The sequence below is a fragment of the Thermobia domestica genome, chromosome 1 (assembly GCF_964235325.1).
Source record: "Thermobia domestica chromosome 1, izTheDome1.hap1.1, whole genome shotgun sequence".
NCBI classification, from domain to species: Eukaryota; Metazoa; Arthropoda; class Insecta; order Zygentoma; family Lepismatidae; genus Thermobia; species Thermobia domestica.
This window is the reverse complement of record NC_137454.1, coordinates 123576294-123601136: the sequence shown is the minus strand read 5'-3', so window position 1 is coordinate 123601136 and position 24843 is coordinate 123576294. Positions and strand designations below refer to the sequence as shown.

General features: G+C 38.3%; 1 protein-coding gene across 1 annotated transcript in view; it reads right to left on the bottom strand.

The window, feature by feature from the left end:
- Su(fu) (suppressor of fused domain protein) overlaps positions 1–24358 on the bottom strand; it is a 63220-nt gene extending 38862 nt beyond the window's left edge. Inside the window, exon 1 of the mRNA XM_081762984.1 lies at positions 24067–24358. Within this exon, the coding sequence (XP_081619110.1) occupies positions 24067–24218 (152 nt within the window). The 5' untranslated portion in view covers positions 24219–24358. The remainder of the gene's footprint in view (positions 1–24066) is intronic.
- Between the last annotated feature and the right edge of the window lie 485 nt (positions 24359–24843).

The following is a 24843-nucleotide window of genomic DNA, read 5'->3' as shown; positions in this document are numbered from 1 at the left end:
TTTGCAAGACTTTTGGAAGACTCTGTACTTGCGAGGTAGGTATATTCTCGGCAGATGCTCTATGAATAGAAGAGGTGACAGCATACAGCGCCGAGTATAGTTCATCCTCAGTATTGGTGGCTCAAGATGTTCAAGCTTAGAAGTGAGATGAAGTCTGTAGTTATCCCAATTAACTTTGTCAAATCTAGGGACCTCCCTAAGTGGAATATTTTCGGAACAGTAGTGCTGAAAAGAACGTTTGATAGTTAACTTGACTGGAAGGTGGTCACTGCCAAGAGTCTAAGACATCGATATGGCATTTGCCTGACAGGATTGTGGAGGTGATAATATCGGGGGTGGTATCTGAAACGGGGCGGGTTGATTTTGGAAGTCTGTGCAGGACACAAGATATGCGTGTCGTGATGAAGTCGTGGAATTGAGCCTACTGGCAAGCGGGTCTGCTATGAATATTGATATCGGCTGTTACGATGAAATGGCGAAAGTTGTTAGCGATATACTGAAGAAAGGAGTAAAGGAACTGCATGACCAGTGCGAAGGTAGATAGTCGCTAAGGTGATATATAAAGCTTTGAAATAGACGGTTGTGATAAGATATTCCGGTAGGTTGTGAATAGGGTTGTGGAAAGTACGATAAGGTAACTGAGAGGCAAAACCAATGAGTGCGCCGCCATTGGCACGTAGGACTGGTGTTTGATTATCACCTCGAAGGATCTGATGTCCTGGGAACCTACAAGGCAGGCGTGGGGTGAGATGCGTTTCGTTGAGTAAGAAAGCTGATGCGTGTTCCTCGAGGAGTAGTTGTTCGAAGAGGGGTTTGTGTTGGGTGAGGGAACTGATATTAAGAAAGATGATAATGATATCCATAATGAAACTGAGAACCTTAAACGGATGTTTCCAGACGGGTGGTATGAAAGTGAACTCGTTGGCCTGTGTAGGTGGCATTGAATGTAACATGGAAGATACAGCGGGCAGCATACTATACTTGTTGCAGTACATGCGGTCGTAGAAAAGTATGCACGTTTTGCAGCGTTAAGGTGGTGAACTGTAGGAGCTTAACAGACTGGTTATCAGGTGATATATCGGATGTCGGAGTAGAATCGGTCTTACTCTGAGCACGAAGTGGAGCCACTAAGTGAGGTTTATCTGGTGAAGGTGCCGGTCGAGCTTGACACTTAAAGCTATAAGTTGGATGTTGTTCGGGGCAAGCGGAGCACTGCGGTGGACGAGATAAGTTTGGACGTGTGCGGGTGGAATGCAACCCAACACAGTAGCCACATTTCAGGTTATTCCTGCAGTTGGCGCTGGTGTGCGTATTATATGCTTGACAGTGTTCACAACGGATTGATACTGGTTGTGCAGTGCGGGACGGCTCGACACGATGCCGTTTATGATATATATAGGCTCCGTTGTCAAGTAGCTGGTTAATGGTGTCTTGTGATGAAGATAACACGCGGACCATATAAGTGGGACCGCGATCGTTGCGAATGCGGATGCATTTGGAGACTTTATGCCCTTCCTCCATAAGCTCTTGAAGAATCTCATTGTCCGTTAGATCAGGACTGTACCCCTAGTATTACAACAGAGAAAGTAGGTGTGCGAGGCGGCGAAGGCTTCTGTTTGCTTCTCCGGCCAAGCAGTTTGGTGAGCTGTGCATTTTTGCCAAAAATCTCAAAACTTAACTTGTTACGAATTGAAGTAGCCAATTGTGGTTCAGAGGATTTAACGATCAACCCATTTGGATGATTTGAGCTCGCCGATAGTACTTGGTGAGCTGAAGATAGACATGCTTTTCATTCTGATATTGTGTGTCGAAATTTGTGAGTAAGAATGAGTAAGTTTGCGGTTTTGGAGCTGTAGATAGCGACGGATAGTCCTGGTCGTCAATTCTAAGCTGGTCACTATCAGAATCTGTAATGCTATGTAGGTGATGACGTTTCGGAGATGCCTATGACTGGAGATCGTGATCGTGATCATGGGGAGGATATGGTAGGACCGGCTATGACCGTAGGAAGTCCGACATGTTGTCCTCCAGTCGCCATATTGGGTCAACCAGTGATGGGCCCCAAGCCCACTGGTCGATATGAGAGATGAGCAACAATGAGACGTGAAATGAAAAAATAAAATAAGTATGATGAAGCTCAAAAGACAAGGAACCCTTCGAAAACGATAACTTTCATCAATCCTGTAAGTGTAATATTCGTGTTATGCTCTCAGGTACGTATTGCAATACCTGGTCCTCGCTGACACACAAACAAACACAAGATAGGCTAGGTCTCTTGGTTTGGTAAGTATGAATAAAAGCGCTTGAGCTCCAACTTCAAACTTTTGATTTCACACCTTTGACTTACGGTTATTTGTGATTTCACGTTTATGACAAATATTTTAAAGTATTTGTACTTTAAATAAATGACTTAAAGAGATCTTTTTCATAAAGTTTATCGTTTTAAATTATTGTTCAAAGTCTTTCCATTTTAATAAACCTTCTCCAAAATAAATGCAAATGAATTGTGCTGTCATCTTTGGAGTTGTTTTTTTTTAACTATACGTTTGTGGTCAATCCTTTCAACAGCGGGATCTCGGAAATTACAGGCTCTAGAAGCATCATATCCTACCAATTATACATCCCAACACCACATAATTGTATATAGGGACTGCATACCTCTCATGCGTTTGTTTCATGGCCAAATTATAATGAAAAACGAAGGATAACCCTTTCTCCAGTCTAAGTTGAATCTTTATTGTTTAGAGTGTTTTGCGCAATGAACACCATATATCACTGACATAACTGATTGTATGTGTAATGTATTAGTTTATTTTAAAATATATAAAACGATAATCATGCCTGTTGTTCTGTATGGTTACGAAACATGGTCGTTTACTCGAAAGGAAGAACATAGATTGAAAGTATTTGAGAAAAAGATCCTGAGACGAATATTCGGACCCAAGAGAAACGGGAATCGGAATTGGCGGAAACTTCATAAGGAAGAACTACATAATTTATACGGTTTACCCAACATTAAGGTCACGTCTAGGAGGCTCAGGTGGGAAAGTCATGTAGCCAGGATGGAAGATAGTAGGAACGCTTTCAAAGTCTTGACTGGAAGACCAATCGGAAAACGACCACTAGGAAGACCTTGGCGGAGATGGAAGGACAATATTAAGATGGGTCTCGCAGAAATAGGAATACTAAGTAGAAACTGGATCCAATTGGCTAAGGATAGAAGTCAGTGGAGATCTTTAGTGAACGCGGCATTGAACCTCCGGTTTTACATAGGCCATAGTTAGTTAGTTTATGTATTTCAGGGATGCAAATAAGCAATAAAATTTTCTCGACCAAGAAAAAAGCTACTAGCCTATATCCCACAATAGAAATCATTTACTTGCCTTCAGTATGATATTAAATACTCGCCCGCACCGATGAACCACTCGCCCCGGGCGAGTGGTTATTTGCATCCCTGATGTATTTGATTACATATTGCATGCAAGAAGAAAGAAAACACTGATCATACATGAATTAAAAACCAACCAGAAGCAGGCTCAAATCTTGCAAACGGTGCGAGATATTGAAAAAGTAATCGAAAAAACCTCCCCTTCATGGTATCTCTTGCCAATTTTTATCAAAACTTCTTTCACTTGTGTTTGTAAAGGAACATATACATATGTGAGGAATAACATGGAGATTCATGCTCATATGTGAATGATGCGCTGTGTAGAGACCGCAGGTTCAGCTAGTCTATCTATCAAAATGGGTCACGGTCACGGGTCACGGTCATTTTTCAGAATTTGATTCCAGTATCGCGCCGTGGCCCTTGACTCGATGAGTTTTGCTTTAATATATGGGTTGGGATGATTAATTGGTTATTTTTCTTACATCATTTGTTCTGTACCACTGATGTCTGAGCCAGCAACTGTCGCTGGTCAGGAAATATCAATCATTTCATTAACTTAATCACAGACGGGGCGTACGATGAACATTGCGGTGCAAGTGCGCTGTGCCTATGGTACCGAGTGCTGCATTGATGTCTAGGTACCTTTCTCCAGAAGTTGATATGTAAGGACCTCACGTATGCTGTGTCGTTCTAGATCTTCTAATATTTGGCTGTTTTTGGTATATCTATCGTGACCAGTGATTGTGCGACCTGCTTAGGTTTGTACGCTTTCTAAGTTTTTGATATGACTTGAAGCTGCGTGCTGCCAGGCGGGAGAAGCATAGGTTAAGGTGGATAGTATTATTTCTTTAAGGATGTGTACTCTTGTCTTATGGCAGAGAGAAGCACAGCGTAACATTACGTACAAGGCGGATAATTTGCGGAGTGCTCGTTTTTTAATTTCTGAGACATGGGTGGCAAAGGCGAGGCCTTGGTCCAAACGGATTCCTAAATATTTTGCATGAGGGGATTCAGGTATGAGTCTCCCTTCAAAGTATAATGTAGGATGATCTTGATGTCTTCGTTTAGTCTACACAACAGCCACACTTTTTTCCGCATCTACTTGCAATCTCCAGTTCCTTGCCCAGTTTTGAAATGCGTTGAGTTGCTCTTGTATGTATCGGCAGCAGAAATTTAATTTATGGCTGACAGTGAAAAACGCAGTATTGTCTGCGTAGGTTGTGGGAAAGCAGCGATGATGTGTGGGTGCATCTGCTGTATATAGTGTGTAGAGTAATGGGGAAAGTACTGCTCCTTGTGGTACCCCAGCTCTAATTGGTCTGGCAGAAGAAAGACTTTGTCCATAGGAAATTCTAAAATAACGGTTTTTGAGGTAGGAATTTAGCAGATTGATATATGGATCAGAAATACCTTGTTGTAGTAGTTTGTACAATAGTCCTGACAACCATAGCCGATCAAAAGCCTTTGATATATCGAGGTACACTCCCAGTACGTATTGCGTTCATTGGAAGCTGTAGTAATGTAGCGTACTACTCACACTAATTGTGCTGTCGTGCTGTGTTGGCGAAAACCATATTGATGTGTACGTATCAGAGAATAAGCTTCAGCATGTTTCAGCCTGGTGAGCAGCACACGCTCAAATAGTTTACTTATATGTGATAGTAGACTTATTAGCCTGCAACTCGTTGGCAAAGTTGGGATTTTGGCCGGTTTCAATATTGCGATGACTTGCTTCCTTCCATGCTTTGGGAAAATAACGTAAACGATCAACTCTCTTGTGCTATCTTTAAGTAATTCTGGCCTTATTTTGTCCATGTCAGCGGCTTTTTCGGTTGGTAACTTTTATATATATATTGTTCAATTTCTTTTGGCTTAACTAATTTTATTTCATGGACAAGTGGGGTGTCAAGCATGCCTGCCAATGTCGCTCTTACATGTTGGATGATGTACGAGCCCGATGGATTGGTGTTCGGTTGAAATTGTTCTCCCAGGGTGTTTGCAAATATTCCTACCTGCTCTCCTGGAAAGTATTTTAGCCCGTTTGGATTCTGTAGGATTCTTGTTCGAGAATTTGTGCTCGTTGATTTGACAAAAGCCATAGAATAAGATCATACTTTTAAGTCATTTATCGAGACTTCTTGGAGGAGGTTTTCCCAGTATTTGGTGCTTTGTTGTTGGGTTAGATGTTTGATTTTGCCGCTGAGTTCATAGCGTTTTATAAGCCGGGTGGTATGTCTGTTGCCATCGTTTTAAATGAATATAGATCTTTAAGATGTTCCTATCAGTCGGTTTCATCTGTCTTGAGGTTTGTGAAGTGATTGTGCTAACTCGCTCTGCCTCCTTCAGTGAGTATGTAATATGAGCCACAGCTTGATCAATTTCTTCTATGGTTTGCGAGCGGTCTGTGAGGTTGATCATTGAGTTTAAATATTGTCTAAATTTATTTCAGTTTGTATGATAGTTCTTAATAGAGGGGATGTTATGAATGGTTGTTTTGCGTGTCAGTGTGAAGAGAACAGGGTCGTGATCTGAGTCTAGTGCTGACATAACATACGGTTGACTTTGTATTACGACGTTCTTGGTAAGTACATAAAGAATGTCTGGTTCACCTCCAAATTTGAGGTAATGTGTTGGATCATTTGGGACACTGGTATTAAATTCTGAATTTAACAAGTAGGCATGTAATGCTTCTCCGGCATCATTTTGAACATGAGAGTTCCATTCTTCATGTTTAGCATTTAGGTCTCCTGCCAGTACGACTTTGGGGCCTAGATTTGCAGTGACATCAGTCAGTTGGCTCTACAATTGCAGAGGGCGATCGATAGATACCCTGAAACCTGGATGAGGAGAGCTCCAGGAGTCTGCAGCTCTATTGCAAGGGCTTCTAGTATCTTTAAGGGCGGAACAGGTAGTAGTCGTACGGGAAGGTCTTGTTTAGCTAGTATGAGCAACCCTCCTTACGTTGATTTGCTCTGTCCAGCCTTTGTGTGACATAGTTTGGAAGTCTTCATTTCTTGATTTTATTTGTAAAGTGTGTTTCTTGGATAAGGCATATGTCTACTTGATGAACTGTGAGAAAGTATGCCAGCAGAGACTCTTGATTTTTTAAGTCCTTCGGTGTTCCACGTGGCTATAGTGAGAGAGTGGTTTATTTTGGTTGATTTAGAAACAGCCATCATTTAGCATTTCCAAAAATGTTTCTATAATAGCAGTTGCTTTTGACGCCATATCACCTGCCTTTTGGAATTTCTCTATCCCCTTTGTACATGTGGCATCAGTTTCTTTAGGTCAACTTGTGGATGCAGGATAACGAATCGGCATCGTTTTCTGTTGTGGTGATTCTCTGGTGGTTGTTGTGTCTGAGTTATCTAGTTCGCTGGCAGTGACTGTTGCTTCGACAGTAGGTTGTGGATCTTGGATGTTGACAGTGGTAGATGTGTTCAGTGGTTGTTTATTGTTTGTGGCTTGTATTTCTTGTTGTTCAGATTTCTTTAAGGCCTCTGAATAGGATTTAAACACTGGGCAAACTCTATAATTTGCTGGGTGAGGTCCATTACAATTGGCACAAGTGGCAGGGGTTGTAGTGTCTGGCTTGGTACAGGCTTTGGTGTAGTGCCCTTGACCGCACTTAAGACATCTTGGGAAAGTTTGACGTTTCCTATGAGTGTCCCATTCTCTGGCATCCGTAACATTACAAGACAGACGAGGGTCTGTAAGCTTCTATTTTAACTTTGTAGTACATTATGGAATCTACTCCATGTATTTCTTTTGATTTGATGCTCCTTTCTAGTGCTACTAGAAACAGTGGCACCATAACTTTAGGTTCTCCCTTCGCTCCACGACGAGACATTTGAGTTACGTTAAGTGGTTTGAAACCTAGCTCTGTGAGTTTCTCCTGCATTTCTTTACAATCTGTATTTATTGGCAGCTTACGTATAACAACTTTCAGGGGTTTTGAGTCTTTTGGTATACCAATAGAAAATTCTGTGTTCGTTCGCAGTGCACTTTGACTTTGCTGAAGTCTTCATAGTTGTGGAGCTGCAACTTGATGCGTTCCTTGTTATGCTGAACTTTAGGCGGATCTTTCAGCATGTATGTAAGAGTTTTTACGAAATTAAATGTGTTCTTAACGCCATATATAAATATTGCAAGGATCCCCACGTCGCCGTACCATACAATAGCCATGCGTACTACACGTGTTGATGATAAACACAAACAAGCAGATGACGGTCCCGAAGAGGAGTCGCCCACCATCGAGAACAGTCGGAAGGACGAGAATCAACGAAGGAATCCGACAAAACAGGATAAAAGGGAACTGCATGCCTCGACCAGTATCAATCTTCCCAGATTGATCGAAACACCTAAAACCCCTCTCGCGACGTCTGGTCACCGATAGATACCCATCCTTAAAGAAACGACGTTTGGTCACCGGGTTTCTTTCCTCTCTCTCACGACGCACAGTCACCGAGAGTACCTCATCTCAAAGCCCACGACGCTTGGTCACGCGGTTCCTACAGGGTTTGTCCGGAAAGTAATAGGACTGAGTCGATTTTGAAAAATGTATTGAGCCAATCGTTACAATTCTTTAAAAACTTTCAAAATAGGCTCCTTCTGCGTCGATGCAGCGCTGCCAGCGCGATTTCCAAGCATTGAAGGCGTCACGGAAGTCATTCTCCGGAATAGCCTTGAGAGCCGCGGTGCAAGCTGCTTGGATCCCCTCTATCGTCTCAAAATGCTTGCCTTTTATCGGGAGTTTCAGGCGAGGAAACAAAAAGAAGTCCGGGGGGCACATCTGGGCTGTAGGGCGGCTGCGGAAGCGTTGGGATGCCGGCCTTGGTCAGGTAGCTGTTCACAAGAAAGGCGGTGTGAGCCGGGGCGTTGTCGTGGTGCAGCTTCCAGTCGTCTCCGATGTCTGGTCGGACCCGATTGACCCTTCGTTTGAGTCTCTTGAGCACTTCCACGTAAAACTTGGCGTTGACGGTTTGTCCAGGAGGAACAAATTCATGGTGAACGATGCCTTTGATGTCAAAAAAGACAATGAGCATCGTTTTCACTTTGGATTTGCTCATTCTTCCCTTTTTTGGGCGAGGAGACGCCGGCGTGTGCCACTCGGAAGATTCCCTCTTTGTCCGGGATCATACTCAAAGATCCATGAACCTGTGATTCAAAAATTGGGGGTCACTTTCACACATATTCAAATTTTCTTGGCACAATTCCACTCGCCGCAATTTCTGGTCGTCAGTGAGCACTTTTGGGACAATCTTCGCGCACACCTTCCGCATGTTCAAATGCTCCGTCACAATTTCATGAACCACAGTTTTTGGTAAATTTAACATCTGGGCAATTAAACGAATAGTTAGTCGACGGTCTGAGTTCAAAACGTCGTGCACACGAGTCACATTGTCGGTGTTTGTCTAAGTCGAAGGTCTTCCAGCACGGTCTTCATCGGCGACCTCTTCCCGGCCCTCCGAAAAAGCCTTGTGCCACCGAAATACACCACTTCTTGCTAAAGCATCATCTGGGTAAGCCTGCTTGATCATATCAAACGTCTCTGTAGCAGATTTACCGAGTTTAACACAGAATTTAATCGCGTACCTCTGCTCTAACGAACGTTGCATTTCCAGCTTACACCACTCACAGATACACGTCGCGCGAAAAAGCCTGTCCTGACTCTCCGTGTGCTCGGAGAAAACTGACCAGCCGCTCGTTCGTTAGCTAGGAACGCCCTCTACCGGATCCAGTCGGTGCGCGCACGCTCCGAAGTACAGTCATGGCGGAATAAAATCAGTCCTATTACTTCCCGGACAAACCCTGTATCTTAGTCTTACCTAAGTAGATATTAGAGGAATTACTTATTATAATTGTGTATGTAAGAAGACTTTTAAAATTTTCGGATGGTGGGGTTTTGCTTTTACTTGGTGTGTTGCTGTCCAGAGAAGAACGCCTACGCTTCATGTTTACCACCACTGTAAATTCCATATCACTGTTTGTAGTAGCAGTCGATTTGGTGTTTTGATATCGGTTCCCAAACGATACAAGGAAACGTTCCGGCTCATACGTCCCCTTCTCTTTTTTGTTTGGGCTCTTAGTAGTCTCCGTCTTCTTCAGGGTAGGAGCAGTTGTCTTCTGCGTAGTTGTCTTGGAAGTTGATGCCATGATTGGTGTCGTTTTTGTACTGTATTCTCAATGAGACTAGATAACCGTGTTTTCTGTGGTGGTACACCCGTAATAAGTGACAGCTTGAACCAAAATAATTAATTATATGTACTGCTTAGTGAATCCCCTCAGACGTGAGACAGCCGCTTTTCCAGAGGTGGGTCACCCTCTTAATAACTAATGTTGTAAAGCTTCCTGTGACTCCCCTGTGTTCTCTCTATAAGAGAAATGCACGATGATGTCGATCTTGCGATCCTTCACAGTAAGTTTTCAAACATAGTATTATCTTGTGGCTCCCCTGTGGTTTCAAGCGAGAAACACGGTGATGTTGACCAAACGAGATTGATCCTCCACAAAATATTTTTTTTTCAACAAGAGCGCCTGACCTCCAACCTATAACTTTGGATTTCAAACCTTTCATTTACGGTTGTTTGTGATTTTACGTTTAATAAAGACAAATACTTTACAGTATGTGTACTTTAAAAAATATATTTAAATGGACCTTTTTCATAAAGTTTGATTGAAGTTCAAAGCCTTTGTACTTTAATAAGCCTTTTCTAAAAGCAATGCAAAAGAATTGTGCTGTCTTTTTTCGAGTTCTTTTAAACTTTACGTTTGTGGACGTTTATATGTTTGTGGTCAATCCTTTTGACAATGATATCTCGGAAACTCTAGAAAGATGACGTTTTCACTGATCGATTGCAAATTTTATGTAGATTGTCCAGTTCTAATTGAATATTTAAAAAAAAATGGCCATCATTTCTTTATTACATTTTTACGGGTACACTGGAAGTGTTGAAATTAGAAAAGAAACTAAAGCATCATATCATATACGCATTATACATTCCAACACCACATAATTGTATAAGGGGTTGCATACATCTCAGGCGTTTGCTTCATGGTCAAATGATAATGAAAAACGAAGGATAACCATTTCTCCAGTCTAAGTTTAATCCTTATTGTGTGGAGTGTTTTGTCCAAGGAACACCACATATATAACTGACATTATAATTAATTGTATGTGTAATGTATTTGCGTATTACATACTGCATGCAAGAAGAAAGAAAACACTCATCATACATGAATTAAAAACTCCAATCGGAAGTACGAGCTCCTTCGTGGCTAAACGGTGAGCGTACGCGCTTTTGGCACGGGAGACCCGGGTCCAATGACCGGCGGGAGCTCATGTCGTCCGGATTCCACGTTAATCAGTAGATCCCGTTTCATATAGCCTCGCTGCTGAAAAAGGATATTAAACTCAAAATCAACTCAAGTCAACCCAACTCCAACCAGAAGTAGGCTCAAATCTCGCAAACGGTGCGAGATATTAAAAAACTAATCGAAAAAAATCTCCCCTTTATATCTCTTGTCATTTTTCATCAATACATCTTTCACTTGTGTCTGTAAAGGGACATGTAGAGATGTGAAGAATAACAAGGAGATTCATGCTCATATGTGAATGATGTGCTGTGTAGAGAGCGCAGGTTCAGCTAGTATAGTTTAAAAGAACTCCAAAGATGGCAGCACAATTCATTTGCATTGATTTTGGAGAAGGCTTATTAAAATACAAAGGCTTTGAACAATAATTTTAAAATATAAACTTTGTGTGTAAATAATTTATTTAAACTACACATACTTTAAAATATTTGTCTTTGTTAAACGTGAAATAACAAATAACAGTAAATCAAAGGTTTGAAATCCAAAGTTAGAGATTGGAGTTCAGGCGTTTTCATTGCTGTTGTACCATTTTAATAGATAGATAATAAAAAGTTAATAATAATAAAGTTAAAATAATAAAGAAAGTTTTATTTTATTAATTAAAAAATATTAATTACAAAATTACTTATGTTCTACAGTTATGACACGATGTTCGGTGCAACAAAGAATATGACACTAAAAGCGAATAGATTGATAGATGGATTGAAGTAGAGATTGATTGATTGATTCGATGTTAATCGTTTCGATCAGCACTGAGGCCATATGAGATGTGAATTGAGCCCAGGTCTATCGCGCTGAAAGCGCATACGCTTAAAGTTACTAACTATACCGGTATATGAAACGTTATTACTGAATAACGGTCAAAAAGGTACTGCGATGCAAGAGGAAAGAATGTTAAAAAATACCTTTAGTATGATAAAAAGACAACTGATTATAGTTAGTCCGAAATGTCAATTTCCACTGACCGCGCGCAACAAGCTTTAGTCATTTAGATCACCTAAACTTGGTGATCAGTTTCATGCATCGGAAATATCTTGTCAGAACTAAGTAACTTCCCGTTTATTTACCACGCATATGGATAAGTAATAATAAAGCGAGCAATACAATACGTTAATATATATAGGTAAGAAGCAATGCCCCCATAAATATGAAAAGAAACACATAAGACAGCAGAATGTTTATTTGTTTTTCTTATTTTGTACACTTCTTCTTCGTGTTCTTTTTTCAATCCAAACTAACAAATGACAACATGCGTCTCGTGCAAAGCATTACTCATTTCCTGCTCTGTAACCCCTTATACTTCCTGCTTACATTTTTTCTATCTGAAAGGTTCTAAGAATAGGGTGAAATGTATATACATTAGATAATAAAAGCAACAATAAAAATAAAATAAAGACAACATTGACAATAAATGAGGATGATGGCGTTACACCTGCTTCTTAAAAAGTTATTTTTTTCGTTAATGAAAAGAAATTCATTGAAGACAAAAGTTACTCCTGCTTACAAATATCAAAACTCGAATTGGATGCAATCCAATCTTTTTTTTTGGGGGGGAGGGGTCAAAAGCATAAAATGAAAGAATGGGTTTGCTTCTTCCAACAGAAGAGAGAGGAAGAGGATTTACATTGCCAGGTCAAAGCTGAAGTTTTAAATAATCACATCAAGTTGGCCTCTTGTGGGTTCTTTCACATTCGTTTTAGCCTATCTGAAAAGTGCTCACTTGAAAAATATTACTTACTAAGAAAGTACACCTTTAAAATTCGACATTATATTCAGTTTTCATTTAAGCCCCACGATTCTGCTCTTCAGGCTAAAAGAGACAGACAAACATTCATGGTTATAAAGAAATAATACAAAACACACGTGCCCCGAGCGGAATATGAACCAGTGAGACCGATCGCCAATCTGATGCCTTACACCTTTCAGCCGAGCAAATTTGGATTCATTAAGAACGCTTAAGTAAACAATGCAATCTATCTTTAACACAGGCGGTAAATATGAAACTCTATAACATAATTGTAGATGTGTACCAACAAAACCTACGAGCACGGTGTTCGCCTAAGCCCACCTCGTATGACTACAGGATCGAATACATGAATAGACACTCCAAAACAAGACTTAGACTTGATCATAAATTACGTACCCAAGGAAGACTTTGTCGGATATTAATCCTGCAAAGAGAAATGCAGTAACAAGAAGTAAGACGCGCCTGAAAAATCAGATATCGTCCCAATCCCCACTATTTGGGCACACTATGAATCACGGTTTGCCCAAGTAAGCCCAGCCCAATGGAAAAACAATATTTTGATTCGACAAACCTGGAAAAAAAAAACTTTCAAAATCCACTAGGGATTTTAAAGCTTTTTGTTAGTATGAGGCGCGTTCGGAAAGTAACCTCCGATTAGTCACTGTGCGTGAAGCAGTAGCGCAGCGCTACCATCTTTGCACAGACGTACGCGGTAAATCAATTTGCATCAATGTGATAACCGCTAGTACTTCCGTACTAGATCTAGCACCTTTTATAATATTTTAGTGTTCTAGTACGTTCACTAACAAATCTAATACTTTTCTCCTTCTCTTCTTTTCTCATAAATACATTTGGGAGAGAAAAAGAAATCTCATTAAAATTTGACAATGTACGAAAATTTAATCGAGTTTTTTCTGTTTTTCTCTTTTTCAATAGTGATATTTACAAGAGCGGAAGTGAGACATAGGTGTTGTCCGGTTGCCTCCTCCAACTAATAAATGACCACAGTAATCTATTAAGGCAGCGTTTCCCAACCTTTCTCAACTTGCGGCACACTACAGGTGTAACTTGAATTCTCGCGGCACACTCATATAGATATTATTAATATTATTATTATTATTATACTAGTAGTAGTAGTAGTAGTAGTAGTAGTAGTAGTAGTAAATATAAAATACAGTGGTATTTTTTTCTGTGATTACTGATATCCTTTTCACAGAGAAGAAAGCTCGATCACTGGTTTTCCCCCGTGGTAAATCATTATGCTTAATGTTCATTCAAATTTAAAAATATAAAACAATTGCAATGAAATAAGAATGACCCAATTTTTAAAAATACATTTTCTTTTTCAAAAACTATATCCAACCTTTCACTAAGAACGAAGATCAGTAAATAAGGAACGAACAAGCAAATCTCTTTTACTTTCAAAATACGAATATAGGTAATTTGTATGCATGTTTGGTTTGCAAAAGGATTGAATGATATGTTAAAGTTTCAAGTTACGAAACAGGCTGCAACAATAAAGAAGCGATAATGGTCATAACAATGATAAGAAATACTTTTTTCAACATTAAAAATGTGCAGAAAAGTAACACAGCATGAAACTGAAAATTCTAGATTTAGGAGAGGTTCATAGTAATGTGAAATACAAATATACATTTTCTCCAATGTCTTGCAATTTGATTACTATAGAATTAATAATTTTGTTTCGATCTCCTCGCGGCACACCAGCGGCCCATTCGCGGCACACCGGTTGGGAAACGCTGTATTAAGGATTTAAAACTCGATTTTCCCAATAGGACCTTTTATATTTCTTGTTTTCTCCCGACATCCTCTATATTTGTCATACTTATGTTACCTTAGTGGTTTCACAATGAGTTCTAACACGACAATTAAGCAGGGATTCCGCCAGGATTTTTAGTTTGAGTATGTAAAGTCAAAATTGGGAGATTGCGAGTGGTCTGCACGGTTTGTATCGAATTTCGACTGTGAAAAATTTTAGGTTGGAAGTTCTTTCAAGAATGTAGGTGTCACTCCCCTACCCACAGGGGAGGAGAGCTGCCGAAAACCTTCTAATAAGATATTAATATCGTAAAATGTCATAAATAGGGTGGAACGGGAGCAGATAAATATTTAGTGGTGGTCACACTGGTCTGCATTCAGCCCTAGTAGTGAAGGTTATCTGATCACTAGTTCCACTTTTGAAGGTCTCAAAATGTGTGCTATAATAGAAAACCCCGGCAACTGCAAGGTGCAAGCTGTTATACGTTTTCTTACGGCATAAAATATTCGGCGGCAGCAGCTATTCATCGGGAACTTTGTGCCGTCTATGGGCCAAGTATGATAAATGAAGGAGTTGTTCGTGAATGAGTTCGTTCATTTAAAAGTGGACGAACATTCATGACAGAGGAGCGATAGGCCATAAGTGGTCACTGATGAACTCGTTCAGTAAATTGATGGAAAAGACCTTGAAAATCAAGGTTCCAAATCTCGGAGCTTTCCGATAAATTTCCATAAATTTCGATAAACTTCCATAATAAAGACTGTATTATATGAAGTAGAGACACAGGCTGGCTCAAGGTACAGGCGGGAGACTTCTTGTATATTTGGTGTTTCTTTCTTAACCAATCGGAGGTTACTTTCCGAACGGCCCTCATATATTATCAATGCAACCAAGCTGTACCATATTACAAAAGAGAATTTTGACTTGTATAGGGCAACATGTTCTCGTATTAAGAAATGCTATATCAACATTTAATAATACTAAAATAATCTAAGATTAGCGGGAAATCCTGAAGATTCTCAATGAATGAATGAAGAGATCTCATCTTAGTTAACATTACTGAAGAACAAATTAATGTATGGGTTATATTTATATTTGAAATAACATGCCCAATTTTACATTTACGATTTAAAAAAAGATTCTGTAAAGCAAAAGGAAATTTTAAAAAAATCGAGAACATTGTGGCCTATAATGTAGAAATTACCAATTTGAACCATACTTGCCACATAACTAAGTCTGGAAACATTTCTTTATATGTATTTATTTGTTTGCTCATTTTAGGGTCAACCAATATTGGATAGAAATCAGTCAAAAGGAAGATGGTGTATTCATCAAATGTTATTTGGTTGCTTGAACTGCCTTTTATCGTCCCGGTCAGCACCGAGGCTAAACGAGACGTGGAGCTAGAGTTTAACATGGAATCCGAACATCATTAGCACCCACCGGAAATCGAACACGGGTCTCGTGCACCAAAGGCGCCCCATATAGCCATGAGGGATTCACCCAAAATTATGAAAGTATGTTACTCATAACCGATAGGCTTGATTTCCATGAATTATTGCGTATGATTTACTTCAGACTTTTCAACGGTTCCACTTCTATTCGAAAACTTGTTTCACAGTTCTGCTCTGTTAAGTTTTGCGAGGAAAAAAAAAAAAAGTCCACTAATTCAAAAGACAATTTTTAACTTTATCCTAAAGTTATGCAAAAATGGTCACTTGGGAAAAATATAACTTCTTACATTGGTCATAATATTATAACGACAATACAAAAGAATGAGCCTTCTACGTAAGTAGTCTAGAAGTTATGAGGCACAAACTAAGAGCAGGAGAAAAGCCCAAGATGGCGGACTATTTACTTAAAATGGCGGAAAACCTGCAACTAGATTTTAGGGACTGTATTAGGATAATAACACCAATACGTAGAACATATTCTAACAGATTTAATCTTTTTAAAAAAACATCTAGGTTTGGTCCATTTTTGTCGTAATTGCACTGGACTAGGGCTATTTATTCAAAATGGTGGAAAACCAGCAACAGGTTTTTTTTTTTTTTTGTTTGTTTGTTTGTTTGTTTTGTTTTTGCAAGATAATAAGATCAGTACGTAAAACATATTTCAATAGGCTTCATCATTTTTTAAAACGTTTACCTCAAACACTAATTTCAATGCGCTAATACACGATACATATATAAGGACAATGCGCAAAACTACTTTCCGGTTGCTAGCGCACCCCCGTGGCGACGCTATTATTTACGGATTAAACTAGCTGGACTTCCAGAACTGTTCTTACTTATTGAAAATTGCAAAGAAGAGCCATTTCAAATCACTAAACTAAATATCTTTTCTTCATGTTACAGGATTCCTTCATATGTTTCTACAGGAATTGTGCGGAGTATGATGACGTTTAAAGCTCCAATGTGCACCTCTTAACACTATACATACAGTGACAAGATATATATGTACACCGTTTCAGAGCTTATGAAATTTACAACAACTTTTATTTGAGATTTTTTTTTTTCATACTTCTCCTTTGTTAAGTACTACGAAGTAACAAAAAGAATATGTCTCCGAATACAGATCATAATTTTTGACTTTATCCTAAAATTATACAAAAATGGTTATTCGGAAAAAGTGACAACTCGTTTCAATACCTATAATATTAGAAGTATATATATATATATATATATATAAAGAATGAGCGTTCTATGTTAATTAGTTTAGAAGTTATGGGTCATAATCTAAGTGCATACGACAAATCCAAGATGGTGCACTATTCCAAATGGCAAAAACCCGCTACTGGATATTTTATAGGATAACACCGATACGTAGTAGAACATATTCCAATAGTTTCTTTTCTTTTTAATGTTTGGCTCAAGCGCTAATTTCATTGGACTAACAACAGAAGAATATATTTTCAACACAGTTTATAAGAATACTCAGTACTTATTTAATCATTACATATTGCAAAGAGACTTGAAGAGAAATATTGAGCCACATAACATTCAACACTCAATTTTTAGTTAAGAATTGTATTAGGTAACCATATTGTAGCTTTCTCATCATAACTAGAATGTTAACAAATATTTCATTAGAGGGTACTGGTGAGCCATTGCATTCAAGATGACAGGCAACCGGCTATGAGAGGTTAGTGTTCACAAACAAACGCCAGACTGGGTCGAAAGATAGCACTGAAAATACACGACCAAGAAACAACAACCGCTGTTATTGAGTACAATACTGTAGTGCGCTAATTCGTCTGTTGGAAAATGGCGCAAAGAGTTCATTTCAATGATTATGATCGTGGAAGAGCTGTTAGTCGTCTTCCCCATAGCAGAACATGCCGCGGTCTGCGATGTGATCGAAGAAAGTTTGCCGCGCCTGTGTAGAAAAATTGCCAGAGGAAAAAAAAAGTAGCCAACAGAAAAGTTTACTAACAGAGTATGAAAAGATTACTCCATACTGTTCGATTTTTCACATCCTGTTCCTCTCCATGATGACAAATTCCTGCCTATTCTGACAATAAAGCTTGCATCATATCTTTACTCATATATTGGTTACTTATAGTACCCTGACTATGTTACAAAACATTATGGCTGAAAATATGCTTCATCCCTAGCAAATGTCAACCAGTATATATATATATATATATATATATATATATATATATATATATACAACAGGTTGAACCATTTGAAATTAACTTTTGAAGATAGATAGTACCTACTTCAAACCTGGGTTTTAATAATATTACTTTGATTACAATGCATCTAAAACTTTGAACAGGGTTGGCAAAACCATAGCTTTTATTAAAAAAATAATTTTTTTGGTTTAAACTTTTTTTTTTCGTTTTTGTTTGGTTGGTTGGTTTAAAAATTTGCGCTACGTATTTATATCACATATGGACAAAAATAAGTTTGTTTCACCTTGGTATTATTATGTAACAACCGGGTTATGCTGGAAGGAGTCACATAAGCTTAAAGCGGAGTCCAAACCGTTTCTCGACTTACATCCGAAACTAATTGTCCTCCATGTGCACTCGAAACCGGGACTAATTGGCCACAAATGCGATACGTCTGCCGACTCACTCTCAAAGGATTCCTGATACGTTGTATTGATCTTTACATACTTATAATTGTCTAATTGTCAAGAGTCATTTGAGAAGTACAGAAAGATAAACAGTTGCACAAGTGAAACCATTATACATAATTACATATGGACAATTTCAAAATACTGCAGAGTACAGAAGAACTAATTAAGTTCAAGTTAGTTCACTACAACCTTTGTTAGTCCACGTTAAAGAAATACAGCGACTTAATTTGCATATCAGTAAGAAAAATGAATAAAGATACGTATTATTTGAGTCCACTTTGGCTCTGACCCATTTATGCATAAATAGGTACCAAAGATACTTCTGATTTCAGTAAATGCCTCTAATGGGGTTTGTATGACCCCCTCCCCCCAAAAAAGTACGGTATTTAGATGAATTTTATCAATAGTAGACATTATTAAAACAATATTTAGAATTTTCCTCTGATTGCAATTGCGTAACAATAATAAACTATAAAAAAAATCACAAAAGAAGCATTCATAAAGAAACAGTTGCTTTTGCAGTATAATATCTTTGAGCAATGAATGGGGAATTTTGGTCTGAATATAATACGAATAATATGCGGAAGTGACATGCGATAACCCACAAATGTGTGTTCAAGATTTTACGAACATTCCTTTTTTCTTTTTTTTTTTTTTTTTTTTTAACAGCTAGTTTAAACCACCTTGGTTTAAACCAGGCAACCCTGACTTTGAATATAAATTCCTCACCCGCTTTGTATACTTTTACTCCTAAATATTCAGATCGACGTTGTCTGTCTCATCATCATGGGAAAACGGCTGAACCGTTTGAAGTAAATTTCTGAATTTATTAGCACTTGGGCGAGTCAATTATTATGATATCACTTTCATTAAAATGCGCGTCCTAAAGTGGATGGAAGAGAGGTTTAAAATGAATTCCACAAATACCATATCTCGGGAACCTCTCATGTTCAGAAGAAGAGACCCTATAAATTATTATAAATAAGTGGCCATACCCTAATGCGTTTTAGAATATTCCGCTTCTAAGGGGAACGCAATTTTTATATTATTCTCAAAATATAAAATAACATTGATGTTTTTCGTTTCATCCTTAGAGGGTAAACGGGTGAACCGTTTGGAATAATTTTTGAACAATTTGACTCGAGCTGGGTTCTGTGGTCTCACGTAAGGTAATCGTTACCAAAGCTTTCACCTTTGGTGCGCGAGCTATCTCGTGCTTATGTGAATAGCGTACGTGCCTTTGCCGCGAGAGACCCGAGTTTAATTTCCATCGAGAGCTCATGTGGTTAGGATCCCACGTTAAGCTGTTGAACTATGTCTCATACAGCATCGCTAAAATCAAACCCCAATCGCCTTTGATCTGATCGATCGCAGACTTGACGGGATAACATCTATGCCCAGATATCTAATTCCTAATCCTAATCGACCTGTTCTATTATCTTGTCACTTTCACCAAAATGCACATCCTAAAGAAGGAGAGATTTAAAATTTATGACAAATATATGTATTTTACAAGCCCTTCAAGTTAAGCAGATGGAAGTCGGTATATAAAATTCTTATTGAAAATAAGTTGAGACGTGCACAGGGTATTCGAAAATTCTACCTCGAAAGGAGGAACATTTTTAACATTTTAATTCTCTATTTTCTATTGATAACATGCCGAAAGTGAGGACACAGTTGAACCGTTTAAAATAGATTTTGAACATAACCTGAGTAGACTTGGGTATGTTCATAATTCTACACTTAGCTTAAAATGCGTATTCTAGGGAGTAATTTTTTTTTCGGAAAAAAATAACAACCGTACCGTTTGAAAAGATTTTTTTGAAGTTAGCACTTGGGTCGAGTCGGGTTTCCATCTTTTTATTTCGATTCAAATACGCATCGTAAAAGGGACGGAAAAGAGAACTGAAATATATATCTTTCATTTATTAAACCTACTTTTCCCGCCCTAAGTGCGAGCATTTAACCGATTTGCTAATATTGTAAATAAGAAGAAAATGAAAATTATATTTGAAAACAAAGACATTACTGATTAGAAGCATCTTACTACTAAAAGATCTTACAAGGGTAAGGGGGAAAAACAAGGAATGTCACAAAATTGCATTTTCGAGAAAACGGCGTTTTAATATTGATAACCGCGTAAAAAGAACAGGGTTAGTTAAACCTTTTGCCACTTTTTACATGGACATTTCAACATCTACACATGCATGGCATATTCAGTCAAATAGTACCAACAATCACCAACAGATAGGACAAAGCACCCGAAAAACCACATACATGAACATTCCTTGTTTTTTCCCCGTACCCTTATCGTAGCCTATGATTTTTGTCATACTGAATGCAGATAATTTGAAATCAAATATTTATTGACGTTAAACCGAAAGATTTTATTTTCATATAAACGTTAACATAAATATCCGGAAATCACCAATTTCGTTTTTAACCTAATAACAGTAAAAGAAACCTTAAAATCCCATAGTTTAACAGTTATAAAATAAATATTTAAACTTATTTTCGTCTTTTTTTAAACTAAAAGCAAGTGATTCAAATAAATAACTACTTAAATAAAAATAATAAACGAAAATTACTTTTTTCTTTTAAAAAAATCATTTTTTTCCAACTCTGATAGTGTAGATGAATGAGATTATCCATCCTGGAAGACTGGAAGAAGGAAGCAAATATTCTTGGGTAACTTTACAATAATCACTATAGCTACGTATCCGTAAATAGGATCGTTTTAAAAAGGGTTAACAGTGGGGGCAGGGCAGAATAGAGTGGAGTAAGGTAAGGACATCTAGAGTCGGGCTAATTTAGGATCACGGAAGATTGGACCGATTTGGTTCAAATTATTTGTGTGTAATTTCTAGTGTCCGCGTAAGAATATCAATTGGAGTGGGCGTTGTAAAGTTTACCCATATCCTACAATAGAGTAGTTTCTTGTAGCATGGTTTGAATCTGTCCATGACTTCTCTGGGTTTTACTTCTGCAGACAGTTTTACGAAAAAGAAAATTTCAATCTACAAGGAAGTCAACGGCTATCAATGAACTTCTGTTTGCTCCATCACAAATATATTCTCTGAGTAGCAGGAACATGAAAGTAAGGTGTTTTGTTTAGCAACCAGTCATACTGTGGTAGCCAACGAAGATAAAAATTTTGAAGTGATACCTAACCAAACCTAGGGACCTGTTATATTGTAGTAGGCAATTAAGATAAAAATCTGCAAATGATTGTGCAAATTAATATCCGTCAAATTAAAAAAGCAATTTCCTTACTTTATATGATTTTCTAATTCTCCCTGGTGCAAATTAGTGTATTGCACAATCATCTTTGATATGCACTAATTTGTTTTAACCCTAGTATGCAATCATCCATTGTAATGGTTTCACACTTGTAACATTACACCTGTAAACATGAAATACTAATTTAGTACATTGTGAAAAAATCCTCCGACAGCGAAATTAAACATCCCAGGGCTACATAATCCTCTTTTTCATATGTACTCACTCATTAAAAAAATCACCATTTTTATGACGAACTATTCTTCATCATTACCGAAATTATATCTAACGTACCGTAACCTAAACTTACTGACTGTACGATAACCATATGGAAAAAGTTAGAAAATTTGAGCCATAATCTGTCTACGAAAGTGGTGCCTCTCCATAACACACACGTATGAAACATAATGCAATTTTTCAAGATACTATGGTAGCAGTGGTTTGAATGAAAATCTCTAGTTTTACGTCTCAAATTTTAGCCTTTAGGCCAAAAGAAACGAAATATGAAAATGAAAGATTAGAAAATAATTAGTGGGATGGGAATGCGGGAGTACCCTGACTTCCTCCGAATGTTGAATTCTAATCTTATTTTGTTCCAATATTGGGAACTCCAGCTACGGGAAGAAAATTCATAATGTTATAGGTAGTTCCATTACTGTTGCATCCTCTAGATTTGGTGCTGGTCAAGTTTTGACACACCAAATTTTGGAACATTTACAGGTAAAATCCAATACTCTGCACGAGAAGACATATTCAAAAGGAGCGCATTTCTATTGGCGACAGAATTAAAATAAAAAATAATACTGATGTAATTTAGGTTTACAATTGTACGATTATTCGTGTAAAACCATTGCAAGTGCTGTAAGACGGATAAACATATGACTGCATATGAGAGATGACTGTATTAGATAGCATTTTTCCAGCGATGGATGTCTGCACATTGTACAGAAGCTGTAATTTGTTTCCCCGTGGAGCGTTACTAGTGTGAAATCATGACAAGTGCTTTTGATTTAGGATTTAGTTTTCTGGGCTTTCGGCATCAATAGCCATTTAGCCTGTCACGTTTTGAGGAATGACATCCCTCAGCGAGCACACTATCCGGAGAAAGAGAAGGAAGGAAGCGGCCTGGGACCTATAAGTTAGGTATCACCCCATAATTTGCATGGTGTGAATGAGGAAAACCTCATTCAGGATGGTTGGCCTGAAAAAGCGTTTTACACCTTTTCGACCGAGTGCCCCCACTGGGAATCAAACCCGGGACCGTTTGCATCAAAGGCGAAAGCGTTAGTGACTACGCTCCGCGGGGCCACCAGGTGCTATTGAAACACGTATCACTGCCAAAACCCACATGTTTTCACTACCCTCACTTACACGTATACCCACCATCGCTGTCTCGCCTGCTCGCTTCGTACGCACCTGCGCAGGTCGCCCCTTTCGCTCTGCTACGTAGAATTCGTGCTTTTTTAGTGGCCACATAGCACAGGTTTGTTTGTTTTTCGCACTGAAGTTTTTACCATACGATACATCCGGACGCCGTATTTATATGTAAATCGTAAAAGAATTGTGATTTCTCAACAATTTCTCGTGCCGGCCCCCTCGAATTTTACATATGCTAAATGGGGTAATGCCATGTCACCCAGCGCAGATCTTTTGAAGAACAATACGAAAGAAATTAGCCAATGAAAGAATTATATTTTTTTCAACAACTATTTCAAGTGGTATGCCAAAGCTTGGCCTGAACGCGATATTCGACTAGCTGAACAATTAATACTGAAATATGAATGAAAATAAACTCCACTTACATCGTTATTCGCAAAGTAATCCTTATTCACGAATCATGATAAGGCCTATGTTTAGCAGAAGGGGTCCAGATCTTTTCTCTAAATAAATGTTACTATTTTGGTAATTTCTGTTCACATTCGGTTAGTTTAGGGTAGGGTTGGTTAGTTTAAGTTAGGTTAGGCTAGTTTAGGTTACGTTAGGTTAGTTTAGTTTATGTTATATTAGTGTAGGAGTCCCACATAATTTTCCAAAAAATGATAGAATTTCGCTTATTTCTACTAATATTAGGTTAGTTTAGGTTAGTTCAGGTTAGCTTACGTTAATTTATATTAGGTTAGGTTAGATTTGGTTACGTTATGTTACGTCTAAGTACTTGCATCACTCATTTCTCCTGTAAATTTTGTGTTTTTTACGTGCTTCTGGACCCCTTGTACTAAACATACTCCCATGATAATCCCTGATGTAAACAAACAAACAAAAAAAAAAAAAAAGTACGGAAAAAATTAGTAAGACTAGTAAGAATTTCACACGATATCAATTAAATTACATGAAACTTCACTAAGTCCTAGAAGTAATGTAGTTTTTTCAATAAAAAATAAATAAATAGACTTTCTGCTGTGTACTTACCAATATTTCACAACTGCTGTAACTTGCAATGGATTGGGTTGGTCGGGATATATCCTTCTGCACGCAGAGTATAAGGCTTCTAGCCCTGGTGGTGGTGGTGGAATATTAGGAAGAGTAATATTCCTTCCTTGTTCGATGATCTTCTCTTCCATTGCGAATCCTTTTGGACTGCTTTAATCTCTACTAATTATATTGCTCTCGTTGCACTTCAGTATTTATATCCCATTTCCACTGAGTATGAGTACAAAATTAATCTCTTATATTCCTTTCTTCACCAGCAGATGGCACTGCTGTTACATTTCTGGTGACAAGCAGTGGTGCCATATCGTAACTCTTTTACCACTCTATTAATTGTATTCATTTTTTCAATTGTGCGCTGCACATTTAAATGCGCTTTCTATTGTCTCAGACTCATTTCTGTAATTAGCCATACAGGTTTACGTGAAACTCGTGCAAATATAATCATCATCATAGGTATTCTGCCACCATTGGCAAGTCACTTGCCAAAGTTCCGTTTAACTCCTGGTCTTCACGTATGATGTTTCTGTTTTGATATCATCCATTAATAAGCCTCCTTCGCCCTCTCTTTCCTGCCACCATACCCTGTAGCAAGTCCCTCATGATACAGTTCCCTCTTAGCCTAGGGCGCCCATGTTGTGGTTTCCAAGGGGGGGAAGTATAAGCAACGTTTCAAATATAGTTTTCAAATTTTGCTATAACTAATGTAAAAATTCTATTAGGTTTTCGATATTCCCAAACAATTTCCTCTTACGGGGG